Consider the following 20,955-nt stretch of genomic DNA (forward strand, 5'->3'; position numbering starts at 1 on the left):
TGCTGCCTTTATTCATTTGCTCATCAAACACTATCAGCGCCACTGATGCCGCCGCCGTCTGGGGGTCAAGGGGGTGCGTTGGTGCTGGAAGCCAAGTCCACACTCCGGGCGGCCATGAGGCACACCAGGGGCAGGAGTGTTGGCCAGGAGCAGCTGTGGCCTCTGCTGTTTGGGACAAGACAAAGAGAGGTGGAGTGGCCTCCCGTCAGGGCCTCCTTGTGCGATGGGGGTTTCACGAGGCTCACCCCGCCCTCGCTGCACTCAGCACCCGCCCTCGGCTCCAGATAACTTGCTGCCAGCCACCCTGGTTCTGTGTAGGGCCTCACTTTTCCTTCTTTTCTTTTCTTTTTTTCTTTTCTCTTCCTTTTTTCTTTTTTTTCCCTTTCCTTTCCTCTTTCTTTCTTTTCTTCTTTTTTTTTTTTGGAAACAGGGTTTTGCTCTGTCACCCAGGCTAGAATGCAGTGGCCCAATCTTGGGTCACTGCAGCCTTGACCTCCTGGGCTCAAGTGATCCTCCCACATCAGCCTTCCGAGTAGCTGGGATTACAGGTGCATGTCAACACACCCAGCTGATTTTTTTTTTTTTTTTTTTTTTTGAGACGGAGTCTTGCTCTGTCGCCCAGGCTGGAGTGCAGTGGCACAATCTCGGCTCACTGCAAGCTCCGCCTGCCAGGTTCACGCCATTCTCCTGCCTCAGCCTCCCTAGTAGCTAGGATACAGGCGCCTGCCACCACGCCTGGCTAATTTTTTTGTATTTTTAGTAGAGACGGGGTTTCACCGTGTTAGCCAGGATGGTCTCGATCTCCTGACCTCGTGATCTGCCTGCCTTGGCCTCCCAAAGTGCTGGGATTACAGGCGTGAGCCACCGTGCCCAGCCTGATTTTTTTTTTATAGAGATGGGGTCTCACTATGTTGCCCAGACTGGCCTCAAACTCCTGAGCTCGAGTGCTCCTTCTGCCTCGGCCTCCCACAAGGCTGGGATTACAAGCATGAGCCACTGCGTCCGGCCAGTTTCATGTTTTATTCACTCTTCAGAGCACAGAGGCCTCTGCCTGGCATTGGGGCATGGGCAGGGTGTCTGTGGGCAGTGGGTCCCACCAAGGGTTCCAGGACAGCAGATGGTGGGCAGGGCGGGGAGACTGTGTGCCTGGTACCCACCCATGTGCCGACCGGTGGGAGAAGCCAGGCTCATGCTGAGTCAGGCTAAATCTAACATTTATCAGGAACTTGATCTACTTCAGTGTGATGTAAGAAAAACAGGCTGGATGCAGTGTCTCACGCCTGTAATCCTAGCACTTTGGGAGGCCAAGGTGGGCGGATAACAAAGTCAGGAGATCGAGACCATCCTGGCTGACACGGTGAAACCTCATCTCTACTAAAAATACAAACAAATTAGCTGGGCGTGGTGGTGGGGCCTGTAGTCCCAGCTACTTGGGAGGCTGAGACAGGGGAATGACGTGAACCCGGGAGGCAGAGCTTGCAGTAAGCGGAGATCACGCCACTGCACTCCAGCCTGGGGGACAGAGCGAGACTCTGTCTCAAAAAAAAAGAAAAAGAAGGCCGGGTGCGGTGGCTCAATCCTGTAATCCCAGCACTTTGGGAGGCCAAGACAGGAGGATCATGAGGTCAGCAGATCGAGACCATCCTGGCTAACACGGTGAAACCCCGTCTCTACTAAAAAATACAAAAAACTAGCCGGGCGAGGTGGCGGGCGCCTGTAGTCCCAGCTACTCGGGAGGCTGAGGCAGGAGAATGGCGTAAACCCAGGAGGCGGAGCTTGCAGTGAGCCGAGATCTGGCCACTGCACTCCAGCCCGGGCGACAGAGCGAGACTCCATCTGAAAAAAAAAAAAAAAAGAAAAAGAAAAACAAATGTGCTTTCAGCAAAAGATCCAGGGAGGAAACCAACAATAGAGAGAAATTGTGGCTTCTGCTGCCTTAAAAAGTGGGAGCTGTGCCTGAGCCTTCTGCTTCTCGGCCCAGAGCCTGGCATTTCTTGAACCATGAGACATAAAGTTTATTGTTGAGAGCCTGAGAAACTGCGGATGCTGGGGATGGGTGAGTGGCCTGCGACAGCCGCCTTGGGCTCCGGCTGCAGCTCTGCAAATCCTTGGGCCATGGACACCAGGACGAGCCTAGGCGAGAGGACGTTGTACATGAGTCCAGGACCTGTGTGGGAGGTCCACCCTGCCCCCACTGGTACTGTGGTCCAGGGGTCCCCAGGGAGCAGCCGGGGGGAAGCAGCGGGGATTGGGGCTCTGCCCCCTGCTCAGGCCCCGGGTGCCCACTGCCTTCCCCCAGGGGTGCTGGCCCAGCATCCTTGTGGGTCAGAGCCCACTGTGCCGGACCCCAGCGCAATTTGGAGGTTCAAGGGTGGGACATGTGGATGTGCGGGGCTCCCAAGCAGGCTCTTTGGACACCCGCTGGCAGAGGCCCTGGGAATTTGGAAATGGCCACTGGCTCACCTGTGGGACAGCACTGTGTCCCCTCTCAGCACCCGGATCACCTGTGGAAGAGTGCATGTCCCCTCCCCCGCACCTGGGAGGGCTGGGCCACAGCTCTGAGGGGACAGGCAGAGGCTGAGACAGATGAGGTGGCACCAGGAGCGAGGAGGAGACAGGCATGGCCAGGAGGGGACTGTGGCTTTTAGTGATTTTTTTTTTTTTTTTTTTTTTTGAGATGGAGTGTTGCTCTTGTTGCCTAGGCTGGTGTGCAATGGCGTGATCTTGGCTCACCGCAACCTCTGCCTCCTGGGTTCAAGCAGTTCTCCTGCCTCAGCCTCCCAAGTACCTGGCATTACAGGCATGTGCCACCACACCCAGCTAATTTTGCATTTTTAGTAGAGATGGGGTTTCTCCATGTTGGTTAGGCTGGTCTCGAACTCCTGACCTCAGGTGATCCTCCGGCCTCAGCTTCCCAAAGTGCTGGGATTACAGGTGTGAGCCACTGCGCCCGGCCAGCTTTTAGTGATGTTTTTGCGTGATTTTTCAGAATTTGCAAATGTCATTTTCCAAATATTGTATTACATGAATAATTGCCTTTATAGGCAGCCAAAAGGCAATAAAAAGCAAATAAAAATGGAGAGTGGTAGAGTGAGGAGACTGGGACGAGACCTGCTTTGATTCTGGCTGAGCTCAGTTTTCTCATCCGGGAGATGGACACGCCTCTTTCATGGAGGCGGAGAGAATAGTGTGCAGAGTCCCCGTGGGCGCCCAGACCCTTCCCCGAGAGCTGGCGTGGGGAGCCTCTGCCTCTGTTGGGGGAAGGACCTGCGATAGGCTGTGGGCTGAGTTGTTTCCCCCAATTCCCATGCTGAAGCCCTAGGCCCCGTGTCACTGTATCTGGAGATGGGGTCTTTGCAGAGGTGAAATGAAGTTGTTGGGGTAGGCCCTAATCCAGTAGGACTGGCGTTGCCGTAAGAAGAGGAGATCAGGACACAGACCACATGGGGGTACCCGTGAGGACCCAGGGAGTGGGGCCCACCCTCCCCACCCAGTGTCAGAGCTGCAGCCTCGGGACAGTGAGGACACACGTCCCTGTCACTCGCACCCTGTGGTGCTTTGTACAGCCCTGGAGGGCACTCCACATCCTGCGGGGTCTGGCAGAGATGGCGTGGGGGTGTGACTGCCCCCGCTGGGACCCACCTCCATCCCACAGGTCTGTCTTTCCCTTCGTTTCCTGGTGAAAAGCCCAGGCCGGCCGGGGCATCCACGGTTCTGGGCATGGTGGAGAGGGCCTTCTGAGAAGGGCAGCGACCCCCTTTCTGGAGCCTTGGAAGCTGGCGGTGGGTTCTGCGTGGCTGCGTCTGTCCTGCTGGGAGGAGCCCTAACACCTTGGACCTCAGGCGTGCTGGTCCATCTCCCCTAAGGCCAATTAAGGTGACAGCAAAAGAATTAAAAAGGCAAAATCCCTTAGGGGCAAAGAGAATGGGAGAGGCAAAAACTGGAGGGCTCAGGAATGGAGGCCCAGGTTCCCTGGGTGTGGGGGTTTGGAGGGCTGAAACAGGGACCTGGGGCAGCCTTCATGGGGTGCTGCCAGACCCTGCGGCCCCTGACCCTTGGAGACCCTGGGCCAGGGTGTTCTGGCTGCTGCTGCAGCTGGGCTGAGGGTGGGGAGGGCTGCAGAGGAGTAGGGTCTGCAGCTCCCTGCCTGTGCCCCCAAACCCGGTGGCTGGCAGATGCGGCTGGGAGGACTTTTTCTTGGACAGACCATCTCGGGGGAGACGCGGTCAGGTCTGCATCTTCCGGGGCCCCTCGGGTCACTCACAGTGGGGTCCCACTCCTGGGGTGCCTCCAACTCATTTCCAAGCAGACGACTAGCGCCTCACTCTCAGATACGCATAGCAGTCCCCACACTGCCATGGAGGGGAGAGGGATCAGCGCCAGGGACCCCGCAGGAAATGAGCCAAGCCGAGCCATGGGGTCTCCCGAGGTGGGTGATATAGTTTGGCTGTGTCCTCACCCACATCTCAACTTGATTTGTATCTCCCAGAATTCCCACCTGTTGTGGGAGGGACCCCGGGGGCAGTAATGGAATCATGGGAGCTGGTCTTTCCCATGCTATTCTCATGGTGGTGAATAAGACTCACGAGATCCGATGGGTTTATCAGTGGTTTCCACTTTGGGTTTCTCCTCATTTTCTCTTGCCGCCACCATGTAAGAAGTGCCTTTCGCTTTCCACCACGATTCTGAGGCCTCCCCAGCCATGTGGAACTGTGAGTTCAATTAAACTTGTTTTTATTCCTAGTCTCAGGTATGTCTTTATCAGCAGCGTGAAAACAGGCTAATACAGTAAATTGGTACCAGTAGAGTGGAGTGTTGCTGAAAAGATACCCAAAAATGTGGAAGTGGCTTGGAACTGGGTAACAGGCAGAGGTTGGGACAGTTTGGAGGGTCAGAAGACAAGATGTGGGGAAGTTTGGAACCTCCTAGAGACTTGTTGAATGGCATTGACAAAAATGCTGATAGTGATATGGACAATAAGGTCCAGGCTGAGGTGGTCTCAGAGGGAGATGGGGAACTTGTTGGGAACTGGAGCAAAGGTGACTCTTGTTATCTTTTAGCAAAGAGACTAGCGGCATTTTGTCCCTGTCCTAGAGATTTATGGAACTTTGGCCTTGAGAGAGATGGGATTCAGGGTATCTGGAGGAAGAAATTTCTAAGTAGCAAAGCAATCACAAAGTGACTTGGATGCTGTTAAAAGCATTCTGGGACTAGGCGCAATGGCTCTCACTTGTAATCCCAACATTTTGGGAGGCTGAGGCGGACGGATCACGAGGTCAGGAATTCAGGACCAACCTGACCAATATGATGAAACCACGTCTCTACTAAAAAGACAAAAATTAGCCGGGCATGGTGGCACACACCTGTAATCCCAGCTACTCGGGAGGCTGAAGCAGGAGTATCACTTGAACCAGGGAGGCAGAGGTTGCAGTGAGCCGAGACCACACCATTGCATTCCAGCCTGGTGATAGAGCAAGACTCCATCTCAAAAACGAAACAAAACAAAAGCATTCTGTTTAAAAAGGGAAACAGCATAAAAATTCAGAAAATGTTTAACCTGATGATGATGCAGTAGAAAAGAATAAGCAATTTTTTGAGGAGAAATTCAAGCCGGCTGCAGAAATTTGCATAAGTAGCAAGGAGGCTAATGTTCATCCCCAAGACCGTGGGGAAAATGTCTCCAGGTCATGTCAGAGACCTTCATGACAGCCCTTCCCATCACAGGCCTGGAGGCCCAGGAGGAAAAAGTGGTTTTGTGGGCCAGGCCCGGGGTCTCTGTGCTGTGTGCAGTCTAGGGACTTGGTACCCTGTGTCCCAGCCACTCCAGCCATGGCTGAAAGGGGCCAACATAGAACTCAGGCTGTGGCTTCAGAAGGTGGAAGCCCCAAGCCTTGGCAGCTTCCACGTGGTGTTGAGCCGGTGGATCCACAGAAGTCAGGAATTGAGGTTTGGGAACCTTTGCCTAAATTTCACAAGATGTATGGAAATGCCTAAATGTCCAGGCAAAAGTTTGCTGCAGGGGTGGGGCCCTCATGGAGAACCTCTGCTAGGGGAGTACAGAAAGGAAATGGGTGGGGGCTGGATGCGGTGGCTCACGCCTGTAATCCCAGCACTTTGGGAGGCCAAGGCAGGCAGATCACAAGGTCAGGAGATCAAGATCATCCTGGCTAACATGATGAAATCCCGTCTCTACTAAAAATACAAAAAAATTTAGTTGGGTGTGGTGGCGGGCACCTGTAGTCCCAGCTACTCGGGAGGCTGAGGCAGGAGAATGGTGTGAACCTGGGAGGTAGAGCTTGCAGTGAGCTGAGATCGCGCCACTGCGCTCCAGCCTGGCAACAGCGAGACACCATCTTAAAAAAAAGGGAAATGGGTGGGAGTCCCCACACAGCGTCTCTACTGGGACACTGCCTAGTGGAGCTGTGAGAAGAAGGCCATTGTCATCCAGATGCCAGAATGGTAGATCCACTGACAGTCTGCACCGTGTGCCTGGAAAAGCAGCAGACGCTCAACACCAGCCCATGAAAGCAGCTGGGAGGGAGGCTGTACCCTGCAGAGCCACAGGGGCAGAGCTGCCCAAGACCATGGAAACCCACCTCTTGCATCAGCATGACCTGGATGCGAGAACTGGAGACAAGGGAGTTCATTTTGGAGCTTTAAAATTTGACTGCTCTGCTGGATTTCAGACTTGCTTGGGCCCTGTAACCCCTTGGTTTTGTCCAATTTCTCCCATGTGGAACAGGTTTTTTGGTGTTTTTTTTTTTTTTTTTTTTTTTTTGAGATGGAGTTTCGTTCTTGTTGCCCAGGCTGGAGTGCAATGGCACAATCTTGGCTCACCGCAACCTCTGCCTCCCAGATTCAAGCAATTCTCAAGCCTCCGCCTCCCAAGTAGCTGGGATTACAGGCGTGTACCACACCCGGCTAATTTTGTATTTTTAGTAGAGATGGGGTTTCTCCATGTTGGTAAAGCTGGTCTCAAACTCCCGACCTCAGGTGATCTGCCCGCCTCAGCCTCCCAAAGTGCTGGAATTACAGGAATGAGCCACCGCACCCAGACCAGAACGGAATTTACCGAATACCTGTACCCGCGTTGTATCTAGGAAGTAACTAGCTTGCTTTTGATTTTACAGGCTCATAAGTGGAAGGGACTTGCCTTGTCTCAGATTAGACTTTGGACTGTGGACTTTTGGGTTAATGCTGAAATAAGTTGAGACTTTATGGGACTGTTGGGAAGGCATGATTGGTTTTGAAATGTGAGGACGTGAGATTTGGAGGGGCCAGGAGTGGAATGATACAGTTTGGCCAGGTCCCCACCCAAATCTCAGCTCGAATTGTATCTCCCAGAATTCCCACGTGTTGCGGGAGGGACCCAGTGGGAGGGAATTGAATCATGGGGGCCAGCTTTTCCCTTTCTTTTCTTGTGATAGTGAGTAAGTCTCATGGGATCTGATGGGTTTGTCAGGGGTTTCCGCTTTTGCTTCTTCCTCATTTTCTCTGTCTGTTTTTTTGAGATGGAGTTCTGCTCTCTCACCCAGGCTGGAGTGCAGTGGCATGATCTCAGCTCACTGCAACCCCTGTTCCTGGGTTCAAGTGATTCTCCTGCCTCCCGAGTAGCTGGGAGGCACTGCCACCATGCCTGGCTACTTTTGTTTTTGTTTTTTTTTTGAGACAGAGTCTCGCTCTATGGCCTGGGCTGGAGTTAGTGACAGGGTTTCACTGTGTTAGCCAGGATGGTCTCGATCTTCTAACCTCGTGATCTGCCCACCTTGGCCTCCCAAAGTGCTGGGATTACAGGCGTGAGCCACCGTGACTGGCTGCTTTTTGTATTTGTATTGAAGACAGGGTTTCACCATGTTGGCCAGGCTAGTCATGAACTCCTGACCTCAGGTGATCTGCCCGACTCAGCCTTCCAAAGTGCTGACATTACAGGAGTGAGCCACTGGACCTGGCCCTCATTTTCTCTTGCTGCCACCGTGTAAGAAGTGCCTTTTGCCTCCCACCATGATTTTGAAGCCTTTCCAGCCATGTGGAACTATAAGTCCAATTAAACCTCTTTTTGTTCCCACTTTCAGGTATGTCTTTATCAGCAGCATGAAAATGAACTAATAACGGAGGTAGGAGGAGAAGCCAGGAATAAGAGAGGAGACCCTCAGAAAAAGCTTCAAAAAAGCAGAACTCGTGGATATGATCAAATTTGTGATAGCAGAAATGAACCATTCAATGAGAGGGTTGCAAAATAAAGTTCAGGAAATCTCCCAAAAAGGCAGAGGAGGAAAGATGAGAAGACAGAATTAGTCCCAGGAAGTGTAAGTTCTAAACAGCAGGAGCCCCCAGGGGACCACGCCACATCCATCCTGCTGGGATCTGGCCACGGCCCCGGGGCCTCCCCAGAAGATGCTGGCACTTGAGTCAGGGGGCATCAGATTTCTCAGCAACCCCTGAGGCTAGAAGACAGCAGAGGGGCATTACCATGACCGTCAGGAGAATGACCCCTGCCTCACAGCCACGCATAGCCAGGCTTCCAGTGGAGCTGTGGTGTGTGTGTGTCACGGGACATAGATGCGTGTGTGTCACAGGGATGTTGGTGCCTACATGTCACGGAGTCTACGTGTATCATGGGGATGTAGGTGCGCACGTGTTAGGATGTTGCATGCGTGTCACGGGGACGGTGTACGTGTGTGACAGGGACATGGTTGCCTGTGTGCCATGGGGACGTGGTTGCTTGTGTGTCACAGGGACGTGGTTGTGTGTCTTGGGGACGTGGTTGCCTGTGTGTCTCGGGGATGTGGTTGCCTGTGTGTCTTGGGGATGTGGTTGCCTGTGTGTCATGGGGACGTGGTTGCCTGTGTGTCTCGGGCACGTGGTTGTGTGTCTTAGGGACGCGTTTGCTTGTGTGTCATGGGGACGTGGTTGTGTGTCTTGGGAATGCGGTTGCTTGTGTGTCACGGGGATGTGGTTGCCTGTGTGTCACAGGGATGTGGTTGTGTGTCTTGGGGATGTGATTGCTTGTGTGTCTTGCGGACGTGGTTGCCTGTGTGTCATGGGGATGTGGTTGTGTGTCTTGGGGACGCGGTTGCTTGTGTGTCACGGGGATGTGGTTGCCTGTGTGTCACAGGGATGTGGTTGTGTGTCTTGGGGATGTGGTTGCCTGTGTGTCTTGGGGACGTGGGTGCCTGTGTGTCTTGGGGACGTGGGTGCACCTGTGTCATGGGGACATTCTCAGACAAGCAAAGGGCTACTCAGTGCTCCTCCCTTGCGGTTCTGCCTGAGATGCGCCCGGAAAATGTGCTCCCGTAGAACTAGGAGTGACCTTCGGGGAGCACAGGGAACAAGAGGGAAGGGAGTTCCGGGCGAGCAGGGCTTCAGTGCAGCCATCCACATGGAGGCAGGCAGAGGCTGGGGAATGGCTGTCTCCACGAAGTGTGTGAACTGCACAGCCAGGTGTGCAGTGCTGCAGAGGGGGCCATTCACCAGGGGAACAGAGGACGCTTGGCTGTGGGCCGTGGAGCCACAGTTCATTTCCCCCTCGTTCTTTCAATCTGGTCCTTGATCTGTTTTCAGATTCACCGACTCATCTGCCATCTGTCGGCTGTCAAGCACAGTCAGTGAGTCAAACACATTTCAGTGATTACACTTTTTATTGCAGAGTTTCCATTTAGTTCTTTTATGTAGTTTCACATCATCTTCATTTCTCTCTCTCCTTTTACTCATTAAATCCATATTTTTGAAAATTTTATTCATGGTTTTTTGGGGTTTTCTTGAGACAGGGTCTCGCTCTGTCACCCAGATTGGAAGGCAGTGGTGTGATCTCGGCTCACTGCAGCCTTGATCTCTGGGGCTCAAGCGACTCTTCTGCCTCAGCTCCCTGAGTAGCTGGAACCACAGGCATGAGCCACCACACCCGGCTACTTTTTAGTTTTTTTGTACGGAGTTTTACCGTGTTGCCTAGAATGGTCTCGAACTCCTGGGCTCAAGCGATCCTCCCACCCCAGCCTCCCAAATTGCACCTGGCCTCCTTGAACTTTTTGAACATGTTTTCTGTTCATTCCATGAACACAGTTGCAATCATTGTGTTAAAGTCTTTGCCAACACCAATAACGCTGAGGCCTTCCTCAAAGCTGCTTTCTGTTCTCTGTTTTTTGTGTTATTCTGCTTGTTTGTGGGTCAGATTTTCTTGTTTCTTTTTCAGTCTTGTGGTTTTTATTATGCACTGAGTTTTGTGAATTATCCATTGTGGAAACTCTGGATTGAGGTATCGTCCTCTGAAGAGCATTGTGTTTTGCTCCTGTGGGCTGTTCAGCTTCTAGCTGAGTCCCTTGAACGTGGGGTTGTGTCTTGACATTTTGTCCTGGGCTCTTCAGAGAGCCCAGGGCCTTTCTCAACCCTCCTAAGTTGGGTCTGGATGGGACTCGACCCCCCACCCAGAGGCCGTCCTCCTCTAGCTTTCACAGGCTTGGTCTGGATCTGGTGGGAGGCTCTGGAGCAGGCCTTCCTCTCAGCGTGGTCTTCGACTGTAGCTCTTCTGGTCCTGGTTGTGTTTTGATGTGGTCCTTCCTCTGGGCTGGGCTGGACTGCAGTGTGTCAGGTGCTGTGTGGCCTCTGGTATCTCCACTGTATTCTCCGCCTTGGGGCCGTGGGTCCTGGGAGGCTTGGGGGTCCTCCTGCCCCCACACTCGCTGTCCCAGCAGCCCCTCCTGCCGGTGTGTGGCCCCCAGCGGCCCCCTCGGCATGGTGGGACTCTGTGCCCAGCCTGGGCTCCAGCGTGGGGAGCAGCTGTCCTGGGGCCGCCTTGGGCACGGCTCTGCTGTAGGGAAACGCAGCCTCACACTGCCTGTTGTCCATAAACTGGTTTCCTAAGGTGTATCATCTGGGTTTACGTCGTTTGCAGTGGGAGAGTAGCAGTCCCTCCCCCACGGCAGAGCAGAGTCTGGAGCAGCCCATGTGAGAAAGGAAAAGCCATCCTAACCCTCCACATGACACGGCTGGGAATGGTGTTGATGTGGCTACGATCAGCCTCTGTCTGTCCTGAGTCCACAGACAATGTCCATGTAACTTTGTTCAGGAGGTTGTGTTGTTGTGTGTTTAGGGGTGTGTGTTGGCCCACAGGTAAGACAGATTCTCAAGAGCTGGTTGATAACGTGTAAAACTGAAGGCCAAGACGTGACCATGCCGCCTGTGACTGAGACACACACAGGTCGGTCTCCCCGGGAATGTCTGTCTCCCGGGAATGGCCGCTGTGAGGGCTGCCGGGGGGAGGGCCGCGCAGCTCTCTCCTGCCCGCCTGTGTTAGGATTCGGAGTTCTCGTGCTGAGCTTTGTGTAACTGCTGTGTGTGATTCAAACTAAAGCTATACACTCGAAGAAAGCCTTTTTTCTTTTTTTTTTTTTTTTTGAGACAGAGTCTCGCTCTGTTGCCCAGGCTGGAGTGCAGTGGCGCGATCTCGGCTCACTGCAAGCTCTGCCTCCTGGGTTCACGCCATTCTCCTGCCTCAGCCTTCCGAGTAGCTGGGACTACAGGCATTCGCCACCAGGCCCGGCTGATTTTTATATTTTTAGTAGAGACGGGGTTTCTTTTTTTTTGAGACAGAGTCTCACTCTGTCGCCCAGGCTGGAGTGCTGTGGCCGGATCTCAGCTCACTGCAAGCTCCGCCTCCCGGGTTTACGCCATTCTCCTGCCTCAGCCTCCTGAGTAGCTGGGACTACAGGCGCCTGCCACGTCGCCCGGCTAGATTTTTGTATTTTTTAGTAGAGACGGGGTTTCACCGTGTTAGCCGGGATGATCTCGATCTCCTGACCTCGTGATCCGCCCGTCTCGGCCTCCCAAAGTGCTGGGATTACAGGCTTGAGCCACCGCGCCCGGCCGAGACGGGGTTTCTTTTTTTTTTTTTTTTTTGAGACGGAGTCTCGCTCTGTCTCCGGGCTGGAGTGCAGTGGCCGGATCTCAGCTCACTGCAAGCTCCGCCTCCCGGGTTTACGCCATTCTCCTGCCTCAGCCTCCGAGTAGCTGGGACTACAGGCGCCTGCCACCTCGCCCGGCTAGTTTTTTCTATTTTTTAGTAGAGACGGGGTTTCACCGTGTTAGCCAGGATGGTCTCGATCTCCTGACCTCGTGATCCGCCCGTCTCGGCCTCCCAAAGTGCTGGGATTACAGGCTTGAGCCACCGCGCCCGGCCTGAGACGGGGTTTCAATGTGTTGGCCAGGATGGTCTCTATCTCCTGACCTCGTGATCTGCCCGTCTCGGCCTCCCAAAGTGCTGAGATTACAGGCTTGAGCCACCACGCCTGAAGAAAGCCTTTTTATGCAGTTAGCCGGGCGTGGTGGTGGGCACCTGTAGTCCCAGCTACTCGGGAGGCTGAGGCAGGAGAATGGCTTGAACCCGGGAGGTGGAGCTTGCAGTGAGCCGAGATTGCGCCACTGCACTCCAGCCTGGGCGACAGAGCGAGACTTGAGCCACCGTGCCCGAAGAAAGCCTTTTTATGCAGCCTTGCGTAAGCAGATTGAAGAAAAAGGGTAACCTCGTAAGTCTAAACAAGGGTTTTGCATCAAAAACACTCCCAGGGGCTGGGTGCAGTGTCTCACACCTGTAGTCCCAGCACTTCAGGAGGCTGAGGCAGGCGGATCACCTGAGGTCAGGAGTTCGAGACCAGCCTGACCAACATGGTGAAACCCTGTCTCCACTAGAAATACAAAAATTAGCCGGGCGTGATGGCGCATGCCTGTAATCCAGAGACTCGGGAGACTGAGGCAGGAGAATTGCTTGAACCCAGGAGGCAGAGGTTGCAGTGAACCGAGATCGCCCCACTGCACTCTAGCCTGGGCATCACAGGGAGACTCTGTCTCAAAAAGAAAAAAAAAAGGAAAAAAAAACTCTTTGAGGGAGGCTGAGGTCTGCCTGGGATGAGAACCGTCAGCGGCCGCCTAGATTCTAACGGAGCCGTGTGCTGGGTCGGCTTTGAGGGCGTCGCTCCCAGGTCCCTGGTCCTGCAGGCGCCCTTGCCCTCTGGAGGACAGCGCCTCTCTCTCGTGTGGCTCCCTCAGGGGCAGGACACACAGCCTGAGGCGGCTGTGGCAAGGGGAGTCATGCTGTCCTCAAGAACAGGCCCCTCTGCCCGCCTGTGAGGGTTTGTCTACTGTGCCCCCCCGGGGCCCTCCCATCCCCTGCCCTCCCTGCTGAAAGCTGGGACGGTGTGGCGGGGAACTGGATGCAGGGTCCAAACTTGGCAGCCGTCACCCCAGCTGGGAAAGGAGTGTGGAGCTGCCTGCTGTGCTCAGTGACTGGGGGCCCCAGGCACCAGGTCCCGCCTCCTTGGGCTCCACGGGCTGCCTGTTGGAGGGGGCTCTTCATTCAGGGGTCCCACCTGATTGTTTCTGCAGATCCTCGTTCCTAGCTGTCTGCCAGCGTCCTCGGCCCGGCCCTGAGGATGGACCCAGGAGAGCCCACCGGTGACCCCGCCATTGGTGAGCGCCGCTGCACGGGTGAGTCTGAGCCTGATGGTGCTGAGTCTCCCTGGGGCTGTCGGGGGAGGTGCGTGGGGGTGCACGGTGGGTGGTGGTACCCACTCTGCACTCAGTGACGAGGGCCAGGCTGCTGGCCCCTAGCTGCGGGCCTCTCTACAGTGTCCACAGCTTGGGACCCTGTGAGTCCGGAGGCTCCACTGTGACCTTGCTGTCCTCGGCCTTCAAGACAGGCCGCCTCCTTGGGCCCCAGCGTGGGTGGCCTAGCGCCAGGCCTGTGACAGGATCCGGGGGAGGTGGCAGGGATCGTGCAGCCGCTCAGGGCTGGTCGCAGAGGTGGGAGCTCTGGTCCCCTCTGTCCCTCAGGGTGCCGGGCAGAGGGCCCGAAACCCCCTTGGATGCTCAGCGCCGCCTCCCGGGGTTCAGGGAACCCACAGCCTCTTGGGTCTCGGGCGGTTCCGTGGTGGCCTTCAGTGTTCCTAGTTTTTTAAACTGAGCCTTTTTTCATCCCTTGGAGTTAAGAAAAACATCTGCCCTCCCAGCAGCTTTTTCAGGTTAAAAAAGAGAAATGAGAGGCGCCTTCCCCTGTGGGCAGAGCCAGCGGGAAGGTGAAAGGCGCTTTCCCCTGTGGGCAGAGCCAGGGAGGCTGCATTCCCGCTCAGCTCAGCTGCCCCGGCAGGTTCAGTGCTGAAGATAAACAGCCTCCCTCCCTCCTGTTCCTACAAATCAAGACCCTGCAAGTTGAAGACTGGGCCAGGGTTCGGGAGACGGTGGCTGGGAAGGAGTGGAGGCTGCCTAGTGCCTGGGGTGTCAGCCCGAGCCTCAGACTGCTCTCTGTGCCGGGGACAGGCCGGGGCGGGAAGCCTCCTGGGAGGGGCTCGGCCCCCATGGGAGCTGTCCAGGGCCCTGTCTTTGCGGGCAGGGCGTGGCAAGGGGGGCCCGGGACCCCTTCATGTCCCTCACCCTGCAGTCCTTGTAAACAGCAGTGAGAGCTGTAAGGCCCTGGCCCGGCCACCTCACCCTGGGCTGCGGACCCCCAGTTTGTTGTGGGTTTACTGCCTTTTCACTCACCGCCCCCTGGCCTCTGCCCAGGCCCACCCTACACATGCCCTGCCTGGCAACCCCTCCATGGGGCAGGGCCATGGCCCTCTCCCCTGTGAAAGCCCCGCTCCCACGAGGCAGCAGCCGAGGCTCTCTGCCTCAGTTTCCCTATCCCATGCAGCTGCCTCCTTGGGCCTCAGACCACTCCAGGGACTTCCTCTCTGCCTTCCTCTTCTGTGTTCCCAGTGGGTACTGAGGGCTGTGGGGGCACCTCCAGGCATGTCGCCTTCCCTGATGTATTCAGGTCACTGCATCCTGGGGGAGGGGCCGCCTCTGAGCTGGGCGGGGGTTGGTGTGGATGTGACCCCTCAGCAGGCACAACCCTGACTGTCCTGTGGGGCCCTGACCACACACCTGTCCCTCTCGGGATGGGCCCAGACCCCCTCACCCTTCCGTTCATCCACCACCTCCTCCGAGGCCATCTGTGGGCCCCGGGCCTGCACCTGTGTGGGATGAGGCCCTGTTACCTGCCCTGGAGACCACCCTCGGGGCCGGTGAGCGCATGAGACCCTGGCTTTGCCTCAGCACAGAGCTGACTCTCCCTGCACAGGTACCCAAGGGCTTCTACAGCCTTTTCTCCACCTAAGCAGAGGGGAATGTCTTCAAAGTGCAACACCCAGCTAGCAGGGTCCCTGGAACAGCCTCAGTGCCCCCTGGAACACTAATGGCCCTCCCTGGAACAGACATGCCCCCCCTCCCCAGAACAGACAAGGCGCCCCCGGAACAGCCTCGGCGCCCTCTGGAACAGCCTAGTGCTCCCTGGAACAGATACGGCCCCCCCAGAACAGACACGGCACCCCCTGGAACAGCCTCGGCGCCCCCTGGAACAGCCTCGGCACCCCCTGGAACAGCCTCGGCGCCCCCTGGAGCAGACACGGCGCCCCGGAGCAGACACGGTGCCCCCGGAACAGCCTTGGTGCTCCCTGGAACAGACACGGCACCCCTGGAGCAGTCTTGCTGTTCCTTGGAACATCGTGGTGGTCCGGGAACAACCTGATGCTCCCTGGAACAGACAGGCCCCCCACAGAGCAGACACAGCGCCCCTGGAACAGCCTTGGTGCTCCCTGGAACAGACACCGTGCCCCCTGAAACAGTCTCGGTGCTCCCTGGAACAGCCTGGTGCCCCCTGAAACAGTCTCGGTGCTCCCTGGGACAGACACTGTGCCCCTGAAACAGTCTCGGTGCTCCCTGGAACAGCCTGGTGCCCCCTGAAACAGTCTCGGTGCTCCCTGGAATAGACACCGTGCCCCCTGAAACAGTCTCGGTGCTCCCTGGGACAGACACCGTGTCCCCTGAAACAGTCTCGGTGCTCCCTGGAACAGACACCGTGCCCCCTGAAACAGTCTCGGTGCTCCCTGGGACAGCCTGGTGCCCCCTGAAACAGTCTCGGTGCTCCCTGGGACAGACATCGTGCCCCCTGAAACAGTCTCGGTGCTCCCTGGAGCAGACACCGTGCCCCCTGAAACAGTCTCGGGGCTCCCTGGGACAGACACGGCCCCCCAGAACAGGCACAGCTCCCCCTGGAACAGCCTCGGTGCCCCCTGGAGCCGACATGGTGCCCCCTGGAACAGCCTCGGTGCCCCCTGGAGCCGACATGGTGCCCCCTGGAACAGCCTCAGTGCCCCCTGGAGCCGACATGGTGCCCCCTGGCACAGCCTCGGTGCCCCCTGGAACAGCGTTGGTGCTCCGTGGAGCAGCCTGGTGCTTCCTGGAACAGACACAGCCCCCCAGAACAGACACGGCGCCCCCTGGAATAGCCTCGGCGCCCCCTGGAGCAGACACGGCGCCCCCGGAGCAGACACGGTGCCCCCGGAACAGCCTTGGTGCTCCCTGGAACAGACACGGCACCCCTGGAGCAGTCTTGCTGTTCCTTGGAACATCGTGGTGGTCCCGGGAACAACCTGATGCTCCCTGGAACAGACAGGCCCCCCCACAGAGCAGACACAGCGCCCCCTGGAACAGCCTTGGTGCTCCCTGGAACAGACACCGTGCCCCCTGAAACAGTCTCGGTGCTCCCTGGAACAGCCTGGTGCCCCCTGAAACAGTCTCGGTGCTCCCTGGGACAGACACTGTGCCCCCTGAAACAGTCTCGGTGCTCCCTGGAACAGCCTGGTGCCCCCTGAAACAGTCTCGGTGCTCCCTGGAATAGACACCGTGCCCCCTGAAACAGTCTCGGTGCTCCCTGGGACAGACACCGTGTCCCCTGAAACAGTCTCGGTGCTCCCTGGAACAGACACCGTGCCCCCTGAAACAGTCTCGGTGCTCCCTGGAACAGCCTGGTGCCCCCTGAAACAGTCTCGGTGCTCCCTGGGACAGACATCGTGCCCCCTGAAACAGTCTCGGTGCTCCCTGGAGCAGACACCGTGCCCCCTGAAACAGTCTCGGGGCTCCCTGGGACAGACACGGCCCCCCAGACAGGCACAGCTCCCCCTGGAACAGCCTCGGTGCCCCCTGGAGCCGACATGGTGCCCCCTGGAACAGCCTCGGTGCCCCCTGGAGCCGACATGGTGCCCCCTGGAACAGCCTCAGTGCCCCCTGGAGCCGACATGGTGCCCCCTGGCACAGCCTCGGTGCCCCCCTGGAACAGCGTTGGTGCTCCGTGGAGCAGCCTGGTGCTTCCTGGAACAGACACAGCCCCCCCAGAACAGACACGGCGCCCCCTGGAATAGCCTCGGCGCCCCCTGGAACAGACATGGTGCCCCCTGGAGCAGACACAGCACCCCCTAGAACAGCCTGAGTGGTCCCTAGAACAGCCTAGTGCTCCCCGGAACAGACACGGCACCCCCTGGAACAGCCTCGGCGCTCTCTGGAACAGGCTGGCGCTTCCTGGAATGGCCACATCCCCCCATCCTTCCTGTGCCGCTTTAGGCACCTGCCCGTATGTGGTCAGTGTCTACCTCTGTCAACAAGGCCAGCCCCACAAGAGGCCCCAGCTCAGCCCTCCCCAGCGGGCTCCTCTACTCAGGCTCTGGATCAGCATCTTCCCGGGAGGTGTCCTGGCCCCTGTGCTGGCCCAGCCTCGCTGCCTGGACACCTGTCCGTGCCACCCTGGTCACCGAGCAGGACACCTGTGTCTGTGGCCCCTGGGACCCTGTCCCTGAAAACAGCCAGGCCTGGGTTTGTCCTTTTAGGTAGAGTGCCTGGTCCGGGTCATTGGAGGAGCGTCCGCGTGGCCACCTCTGGAGAGGCCCTCCCACGCTGGGTCAGGAGGCGTCATCAGGGGGCCGGAAAAGGGGCTGAGCTCCTGTTCCTCTCTCCGTCCCCCGAGGCCAAGAAACATTCTCCATCCGAATGTCCACGGTGATCACAGATTCCTCCTAAAACTTCAGCCTTGGCTGGGCACGGTGGCTCACGCCTGTAATCCCAGCACGTTAAGGGGCCGAGGTGGGCGGATCACGAGGTCAGAAGATCGAGACCATCCTGGCCAACATGGTGAAACTCCATCTCTACTAAAAATACAAAAATTAGCCGGACGTCGTGGTGGGTGCCTGTAGTCCCAGCTACTTGGGAGACTGAGGCAGAAGAATTGCTTGAACCCAGGAGGCAGAGGTTACAGTGAGCTGAGATTGTGCCACTGCACTGCAGCCTGGGGGACAGAGCGAGACTCCATCTCAAAAAAAAAAAAAAAAAAAACTTCAGCTTTTGCATGAGCAGGCGCAGTTGAGGTCAGAAAGGCCACGTTGCCCACATCCACCTGGTTCGGGGGTTTCCAGGCAGCGCTTGAGCCTTCTCTGGGAAATTCAGAGTCCCACAGACGGCATTAAACTGTGGCTCAGCACCAGGGCTGGCAGGCGGTGGGGTGGGGGCGGGGAGGTCTGCCCTCTGGCAGATGCAGCAGCTCCAGGAAGCCTGCCGGCCTGGGTTCCCTTTCCCTCCACATCCGCCGCTCCTCCCTGTCTTGCTGGGCTCCGAACAATGGGAGCCTCCAAGGCGGAGGCTACCCTGGCTTCCCAGAGGAGGCCCCTGTGCTACAGCTTGGCCTGCTGGGGTGCCTGGGGCTGGGGACATGGCCAGCTTCACATCTGGTGTCCACGCTCCAGACAGGGGCTCCTCAGCACCCGCCCAGTGTAGACACAGCGGTGAACAGGGCAAGGCCCACAGGAGAGGCCGCTTTTCCTATGAAGCTCCGTGATGAGCGCGTGCCACTCTCGTAATGCACACTGAACGTGCAGGTTCCTGGAGACGCCTCCCTCTCAGAGGCCTCACTGGTGGGCTGTGCCTGTGGGTGGACGTGGGGACGCTTGAGGAAGGGCGGTGGTCAAGGCCCTGCTGGGAGGAGGGGAAGGAGAAGCTGCCGAGGCCGCCCTACCCTTCTCCACGCTGAGCAGGCCGCCCCTGCCCCACCACGGGTGCCCCAGAGCTGTGGGCACCAGATCCGCCTCCAGGACCCTGGGGACGGGCTTGTCCCAGTCCCACGACTAGGTCACAGGCACTTTTTGGCAGCCTCTTGGCCATCCTCACTGTGTCCTCACTGCCTACCCTCAGTGTCCACTGGCCTTGAGCTGGCCAGGAGGCTCCTGGGCCTTTCTCTGCTTGGCTCCACTAAAGGAGGCTGAGCTGGCCTGCCCCGGCGCCTGCCCCGGCCCAGCTGGCAGTGGGGGTGGCTCTTTCTCAGCCCCCAAGGCTGCAGAGCCAAACCTTGGGCTGTGACATCAGGGTGACATGAGGGAGACAAGAGGGAGGTCACAGCTGGCCTCATAAAACCGTGAAAACGCCCTCCCACACCTGCCAGTAGAGAAGGTTCATCCTCACTGTGTGACCGGGCCCCGCTCCCTAACCTCTCTGTTTTCTCATCTGAATGATGATTCTAGCACCAATAGTGGGCCTCGTTTCTGTGTGAATATTGAAGGAGTTAATTTATGTAAAACCACCCAGAACATACTGTTCTCTTTTTAGTTTTTATTTATTTGTGTAATTTTTTTTATTTACTTTTTTTTTTTTTTTTTTGAGACAGAATCTTGCTCTGTCACCCAGGCTGGACTGCAGTGGCATGATCTTGGCTCACTGCAACCTCTGCCCTCCGGGTTCACGCCATTCTCCTGCCTCAGCCTCCTGAGTAGCTGGAACTACAGGCGCCCGCCACCACGCCCGGCTAATTTTTTTTATTTTTAGTAGAGACAGGGTTTCACTGTGTTAGCCAGGATGATCTCGATCTCTTGACCTTATGATCTGCCCGCCTCGGCCTCCCAAAGTGCTGGAATTACAGGCGTGAGCCACCACGCCTGGCTTTTTTTTTTTTTTTTTTTGAGGCGGAGTCTCGCTCTGTTGCCCGGGCTGGAGTGCAGTGGCCAGATCTCAGCTCACTGCAAGCTCCGCCTCCCGGATTTACGCCATTCTCCTGCCTCAGCCTCCCGAGTAGCTGGGACTACAGGCGCCCGCCACCTCTCCCGGCTAGTTTTTGTATTTTTTAGTAGAGACGAGGTTTCACTGTGTTAGCCAGGATGGTCTCGATCTCCTGACCTTGTGATCCACCTGTCTCGGCCTCCCAAAGTGCTGGGATTACAGGCTTGAGCCACCGCGCCCGGCCTTTTTTTTTTTTTTTTTTTTTGAGAGTCTCACTCTGTTGCCCAGGCTGGAGTGCAGTGGCACGACCTTGGCTCACTACAACCTCCACCTCCCAGGCTCAAGCAATTCTCCTGCCTCAGCCTCCTGAGTAGCTGGGATTACAGGCACCCGCCACCATGCTTGGGTAATTTTCGTATTTTTAGTAGAGATGGGGTTTTGTCATGTTGGCCAGGCTGGTCTCGAACGCCTGACCTCAAGTGATCTGCCTGCCTTGGCCTCCCAAAGTGCTGGGATTACAGGCGTGAGCCACCGCGCCCGGTCTGTTACTTTTTAAAAATTAGCATTTCATCTTCCAAGATTTCTATTGTAGTTAGGATCTTTTTTTCAGCAGATTTTCTGACCTGTGGTTGCAGAATGAAATTTGGGGATCTCTCTGTCCTTCTCTGTGTGGCGTCCACCTGGCTCCGAGCGTCCCAGCTCCTCACCGGCCTCACTGCCCCTCTCTGTCCCTCACTGTCCCTCTCTGTCCCTCTCGCTCCGAGTGTCCCAGCACCTCCATGTCTTCACTGTCTGTCTCTGAGTGGCGTCCACCTCATGCCCCCTGGGCTGGTACCGCCCTTTCCCTCTCTGCCTCCCTGTGGGGTCCACAGTAGCGAACGGTGGGCTCTCCCCCTCATCCCGCCTTCCCAGCCAGAGGCAGCCTGGGCTGAGGCTGGGTCAGTTCTGTCTCCAAGGCCCTCGGCTTCATGGATGAGGCAAGTGAGTGGGACTGAGAGTGAAGGACCCGTGACCCATGAGAGACGGTGCTGTGCTGGGGTTGCAGGCCGCCATGTTGATAGAGTGAGGGCCTCCGTTCCAGATGAGGGACCTCTGGGAGCCCCTTCACCTCACTCC

General features: G+C 56.9%; 1 protein-coding gene across 9 annotated transcripts in view; it reads left to right on the forward strand.

The window, feature by feature from the left end:
* Positions 1-20,955, forward strand: part of EXD3 (exonuclease 3'-5' domain containing 3) — a 118,278-nt gene that overhangs the window by 17,783 nt on the left and 79,540 nt on the right. For 6 of the 9 annotated variants that reach the window (XR_004443687.1, XR_004443686.1, XM_033238380.1 and 3 more), the window contains exon 2: positions 13,375-13,476. Coding sequence is in view for 7 of the 9 variants with exons in the window: in XM_033238380.1 (XP_033094271.1) it covers positions 13,422-13,476 (55 nt within the window). In the remaining 2 variants the exon portion in view is untranslated. Of the gene's footprint in view, positions 1-530; positions 549-11,672; positions 11,705-13,374; positions 13,477-20,955 lie in introns of those variants that run through there. The other 3 variants (XM_033238378.1, XM_033238377.1, XM_033238379.1) reach the window with 3 other exon arrangements.

This window comes from Trachypithecus francoisi, unplaced genomic scaffold (genome assembly GCF_009764315.1).
Source record: "Trachypithecus francoisi isolate TF-2019V2 unplaced genomic scaffold, Tfra_2.0 Lachesis_group16, whole genome shotgun sequence".
Lineage (NCBI taxonomy): Eukaryota > Metazoa > Chordata > Mammalia > Primates > Cercopithecidae > Trachypithecus > Trachypithecus francoisi.